The sequence below is a fragment of the Triticum aestivum genome, chromosome 7D (genome assembly GCF_018294505.1).
Source record: "Triticum aestivum cultivar Chinese Spring chromosome 7D, IWGSC CS RefSeq v2.1, whole genome shotgun sequence".
In the NCBI taxonomy this organism is placed as follows: domain Eukaryota; kingdom Viridiplantae; phylum Streptophyta; class Magnoliopsida; order Poales; family Poaceae; genus Triticum; species Triticum aestivum.
This window is the reverse complement of record NC_057814.1, coordinates 205,538,676-205,545,087: the sequence shown is the minus strand read 5'-3', so window position 1 is coordinate 205,545,087 and position 6,412 is coordinate 205,538,676. Positions and strand designations below refer to the sequence as shown.

Here is a 6,412-nt window from a genome sequence, read left to right as displayed (position 1 = left end):
GCAAGGAGATCTTACGTATAGACCCATGATTAGGTAACTACTTCTTCTTTTATTCGGAGTATCCAATGGAAAGTGGGCCTCTATCTACAGGTCATGGATACCTGGGCGCTAGAAAGGTTACCGAACCAGGGTTAAGTGAGGCTGTTCAAACTTCACGGCCTTCACTATCGGATGTATATGAGTAAAATCAGACATCAGTATCACAACCTAGCGTTATCCAGATCTTTCGTTGATCCAGGCGATTTTGGGAAGGACTCAGCATTCTCCCACAAAAGGCCAGGCCTTGAGTTTCTCGACTCATATAAGTCAGGGTGTCAATTTTTTTTAGGTGACGTATCTTTCTCTCTGATGTTCTCCGTGGTCTCAAAGGATGATCAGTCGGATAGCGACATTGGTAAATAAAACCAAGAAGTTTACACGCCGGGTGCATACTTCAGTGCCACTAATTAGCGACTTTTTTTTGCCCTTTACCTACACCATGTAGACCGGAGGATTACACAGAATCCCATTGGCGAGTTTCAGACAGCTAGGTTATTCAAGAAACTTGGAATACCAACTCCAATGCTTGGCTTGCTGAATCAGCATATGGATTACTTCATTGAATTTCTCGGCCCGAGCTCTTGTGATTGGTCCACTTGGCAGGTGGAGTGGATCCTTAGCAGGTTCATGTGTTCCTTGTTTACGTAGCTCTTCTGTTGGATCACGTAGCCCCTCCGTTGGATTACATTGCTCTGCCCTTGGATTACTTGAGTCATTTCTGGGTTTACTTGGCTGCTCCGCAACATGTTGGTTACTTGATCCTTCGCTTTGTTTACTTGGGAGCCCAATACTTATTGGTTGGGAAAATTACCTTCCAAGGAAAATGATCCTCCCACTGGACCGAAAAACCCATATATTCCCATGGGAATGGGTGGTGCTGAACAAGCAGGCAGGCCCAACGTTGTTTATCTTTACTGCAATCCTGGTTAGGTAAAAGGAATTCCGCAGCAGCGGGTACGTGATTAGTTACAACCAACGGAAAGACTTATTGAAATAATAGGGAATTTCCTCATCCAGTCTACTCCTAGGACTACATCTTATGCTCCCAACTCCATGGCCAACAAATCAAACTTCAATCGATATCCTTGCATCTCCCACTGTACACCATAACACATCCCATACAATCGGCCCGAAGAGCATCAATGAGCAGGCCTACTAAATAGGCATAGAGATACATTAGCCGAGTTTGCTTACAACAACTGCTATCACTCTAGCATCGGAATGGCACCTTTCGAAGCACTCTACGGGAACCTTTGTCGTACCCCGATTTGTTGAGGTTGGCACGTACCGACCGACGGGGCCACAGAAGATGAAGGAGAGTGCCGAGAAGATTCCACTTATTCTAGATTAAAAGCAGTTCAGGACCAGGTACGCCGACCACGATATTTGGAGTTTGCAGTAGGTGATCATGCTTGACTTCGGCTTGAACCTACAAAGAGTGTGATGCGTTTTTGAGTGAAGGATTAGGTATAGCTGACCGATACATCGGACCTTTCTTGGCCCATATCCCCCTAGCCCTTACTCCCTTGTTTTGGTGGTTGGTCTCTACCTTTTTCTGTCTCTTGGCTAGTTTGTCTTCCTCTTCTTTTTGAGGGTAACGTAGTAAAAATCCTTTATTTCAGGGGATTTCCCTTTTCTTTACAAATGAATTTATGCTTAGTCTAAAATTGGTAAATACCAAATAATATATATATATATATTATTATTATTATTTGAAATATGTACCAGTTTCCTAAAACTAACAAATAGAGTTATAGCTTTGATTGACTTACTAGCTTACGGGAACGCTTTGAATCTCAACTTACTTTGAACGAGTGCTTCCCACATAGATTGCTGGAAAGAGGAGTGAGCCGGGGCAGAACTTGAAGCACGGGAGAAGGAAAAAGAAGTATACAAGGGGTGCGTAGTTGGTATATGTACGGTATAGACCTTTCTTTGTGAATAGCTAGTTCAGTTACAAGGGTGTATACAAAGGTCTGCTTATAGGTTGAAAAAGCCTGTAGAGATAGCCTAGATAGCCAAGAAGATATACGTATTTCATAGAGCTAGCTAATAAAGCTTTTGTTAACTTCAAATAGGCTATTGAATGCAACGGCAAATAAAGAAGAAGAAAGTGCCAGAGCTAAGAGCTAATATATTCCCAGTCTATGCATGGATAAAGGAATGATAAGAGCTATGAGCAGTTTATTAAACTACACTACGGCTAATATATATAAGGACAAATCAACTAGAAAACCCCGTTGCCAAAGAAACCATTTGTTTAAGCTTATTCGTTCGTGCTAGGCTAAAAAACTAGATGGAAGAACTAGAGGCCGCCAAGGTCTTCAACCATTAGCAGGTAGGATCCTTTGCTTACTACTTGAAGCAGAAACCTAGAAGAGGAATTCTTTCTATTCCAAAATCCATCTTCTTTCCGGTCCGCTTCATTCATTCCCTTACTAATAAATCCAATTCATCGCTAATGGCGAAACCAGCCTGTATGTACACCGCACAACTAACCGTTGCTTGGTAGGTTCGATCAGCTCTTCTCACCTTTCCGTCGACATCTACTAAGGCTTCAGCTTAAGTGGGTTCAGCCCCCCCAAATCTGACTCGATCCAGGGTTATATATCATAAAGGGCTTCGACAAGGGGTTTGATTCGTTCTTTGAGCGAAAAGATAAGGTCGGAATACCGGAGTTCTTTCTTTGCTTCCAAGAACATAGATTCCTTCTTCAACCCAGGTCATGACCGAGGGCGGGTATCTCACTCGCATATCTAGAGCCCAGCATCTCTCCTGAACGACACCTTCTGCAGACTCTACTGGTGGTATTTCCCGAGGCGAGGGTAAATATGTGCATTCATATCGGTCAGGAAACGACAATGACTCTTCTTCTTTCCGGGAAGCTATGGGCACCTCACAATTCTTATACGACATTAGTGGAAGCGAACATTCATAGCATTCATTGTCACCGATCATTGACAAAAGAAGAAAAATAAGCCGTACGACAACTTAAGGAATCTTTAGATTTGGCGGCTATAGACTCAAAGGGCACAGACAGGCTGCTGGTACTTTTTTTTAGCTAACTAAAGTCCAACTTCCTTTGCCGAAAGAGGATGAAACGGATCAGCCGATTCAACTTAGCATTACCCGACTCGTAACTTCAAGCACAACCATCCATCTCAATCCAAAATCTCCGATCGTCTGTGATCCAAACCCAAACTCTCCTCCGGTTTTGGATATATAGACAGTGCCTGCTCTCAAACCAACCAAGACAGCAGCAAGTTCCTATCGAGAACAAGACGACAGGTCAATATGACCAATTTCTATAATATCTCGGGTGAATACGTGAAAAAGTGTTGCTTAGCTCAGTGAAATGGAATAAGGAAGAGAAAGTGTAATGTGATAAGGGAAGATGCAAGTCAATTTTGCGGTTTTCAAGCAAGGGCTGAGATAGATATACAAACCAGAAGAATTCACATCAGAACCCTTTCCTGCTTCCCCTTTTTACCCATCGGACTCGACTCACATTTTGATCTCCTACGCTTGCTTTCATAGTCCCCCTACGAGCAGCCTGGAATCAATGAAGGAGTTCATTCAGCACCGAGCCGAGCGAGCGTAGATTCAATATGTTGATTGTACCGAACGAAGGATTTGCCTTATCACGAAAGCCACATTCGTTTCGTTTGAGGAAGTCACACGTCCTGTTCCCTATAAATAAGGAGATTCATTCTTTTTTTTCAAAAATCCCCTCTTCTTCCTCCTCAAGCCCCTATCACAAGACCAAGCGGATCTCATCCTGCAGAAGACTCAGAGCGGATCTATCTAATGGCATGGCTGGCTGTCGGATGTGATCTATTCTCGTGTCACATCGCTTTCTTTCTTCTCCCTCCATTTTCTTCACTACTACCGCTTCTACACATAAATCAAAGAAGCATTGTGGAATAGTGGCATTTCGTTAATGGCTAAAATGTTCTTAGTGAAAGGGTTGCCGCAAAACCGGCAAACTCAGAGCGGTCTCTGAAAGTGAATAGGAGCATAGCGGCATCATCCAAGCCAAACACGTCTCCTCAGTCAAGGGTCTTCTCGCGCAAATAAGATCAAAAACATAACAACTGATTTCGTTTAATGCATGTCACCCGCCCGCTCTCAATATAGCAAGTGACTCTCTCTCACAAGACAGAGAAAGATTACCGATTCATCCAATCCAATTTGATCAGAAGTGAGTTCATTGTTGTTGTATAGCGAAACCTTTCCTTGACAAAACCATTCTCAGCTAATAGAAGCCGAGCTATCTATCTAGATCAGGGTTGAACGAAGCGAATGGAAAAGCCAAAGAAAACATAAATCCATTGCGATTAGAAACCAGTGACTCTACAGCCAGGGCTCGATGGCGATGTAAGATAGAAAGAATGGGGAGTTAGGGCTTCGGTTTCCTCTGTAGCCAGTTTCAATTCCAAATCATTTGCCGACATGCGGACTCACTTCTCTTTTATGGGATGACTTTTATTATCCAAGTTGTCTATTTACGTGGGTGAATCAAGTACAACAAGTCAGGTCAGAGCTTGTGGTAGAAGATTGGGCTCTGCTACGCAGATCCACTCAACTAGGAAAGAAGTACGCATTGCTGACTGACTGTTTGAACGATCCTAGTTACTAGTAGCTAATCAAGTCAGAGTAGGGTGGCCGAGAAGCTTCTTGCCGGTGCCCCCAAAAGCACAGCACAGACTCTACTCACCCACGCGTTTTCCACCTACGGAGGGAGAAATCATCGAAATATCCTCATCCCCTGAAAGGGAACCCGAAAACAGGACGAGAGTGGATAGGGTGACTAAGGAGGCCGTAAAAATTAGTAGTGCATTTTGGAAAGATAAGATTACAAAAAGGCGAGAGCAGCATAATTGTTAGTTAGGGGTAAGAGGGGACGGGCCCGTATAGAAAGTCAATCCTTCTTTTTCCGATATGCCGCTCCGCAAGCAAGGAGTGCCACGCACGAGCGGAGCGAAAACTAAGCAAGGGGAATTCCGTCATTCCATGGAAAGCATGCGAAATCCTTTGATTGTTTATAGAATCAAAATAACTATATAGTCTTTCTTGTTCCACTTGCAAGGCAAGGAAAATAAAATGTCAGTTTCGTTATTACAACCTTATTTTTTTTATGTCAAAGACAAAAAGCTACGCGCAAATTCTCATTGGATCTCGGTTGTTCTTAACAGCGATGGCTATTCATTTAAGTCTTCGGGTAGCACCACCAGATCTTCAACAAGGTGGAAATTCTCGTATTTCGTATGTACATGTTCCTGCGGCTCAGATGAGTATAGTTATTTATATCGCGACAGCTATAAACAGTTCCTTGTTCCCATTAACAAAACATCCCCTTTTTCTTCGCTCTTCCGGAACCGGTACAGAAATTGGTGCTTTTTCTACTTTGTTTACGTTAGTGACTGGGGGGTTTCGGGGAAGGCCTATGTGGGGTACCATTCGGGTGTGGGATGCTCGTTTAACTTCTGTATTCATCTTGTTCCTTATTTACCTGGGTGCACTGCGTTTTCAAAAGCTTCCTGTCGAACCGGCTCCTATTTCAATCCGTGCTGGACCGATCGATATACCAATAATAAAGTCTCCAGTCAACTGGTGGAATACATCGCATCAACCTGGGAGCATTAGCCGATCTGGTACATCAATACATGTTCCTATGCCCATTCCAATCTTGTCTAACTTTGCTAACTTCCCCTTCTCTACCCGTATCTTGTTCGTTCTGGAAACACGTCTTCCTATTCCATCTTTTCCCGAATCTCCCTTAACGGAAGAAATAGAAGCTCGAGAAGGAATACCACTAAAAACCTAGTTCGCTCTCAAATAAAAACCTAGTTCACTCGCTAAAGCATCCATGGCTGAATGGTGAAAGCGCCCACCAACCTAGAAAGGCAAAATGGGTCAAAAAGTAGGTTCGATTCCTGCCGGATGCACTGCCTCTTAAAGACAGAAACAGAGGAGGGAAAGAAGGTAGTATAGGGAACTTGCTTTTGGATTCTTATCGAAAGTGAATCCCTCTAACACTTCTGTTAGTGTTTTATGAGAAAATCTTTTATAGACACAACAAGTGTGAAAATCCTTAGTCACTAGGCAAGAAAGCTCGATGGGAACAAAAAGGATACAATTAGTTCAGAATCAAAAAAAATGTACAATTTCAAAGGAAAGAAGGAATGGCAAGTTTCCCTCCATTGAACATCAATCAATCTAGAAATAGGTAAAGGAAGGCGTATCACAGGGGTATTTTTCTTTTTTCTATTCACTTCCGTGGGGTTCTAAATTGAAAACATGAACACAAACGAAATCGTATTGAAATTACATAAAAAAAGAAAAGGGAGGAGTAGCTCTTGGTTTAAAGAAA

General features: G+C 42.9%; 1 protein-coding gene across 1 annotated transcript; it reads left to right on the top strand.

Annotated features, from left to right (window-relative positions):
- Positions 1-4,325: 4,325 nt before the first annotated feature.
- Positions 4,326-6,204, top strand: LOC123170269 (putative cytochrome c biosynthesis ccmC-like mitochondrial protein). Its single transcript, XM_044588104.1, has one exon. It carries the CDS (start codon positions 5,177-5,179, stop codon positions 5,864-5,866), a length of 690 nt encoding a protein of 229 aa, XP_044444039.1. The 5' UTR covers positions 4,326-5,176; the 3' UTR covers positions 5,867-6,204.
- Positions 6,205-6,412: the final 208 nt, after the last annotated feature.

Bases quoted from the DNA above. Each gene is read 5' to 3' on its own strand.
- LOC123170269 (XM_044588104.1), top strand. From the start codon at position 5,177: ATGTCAAAGACAAAAAGCTACGCGCAAATTCTCATTGGATCTCGGTTG.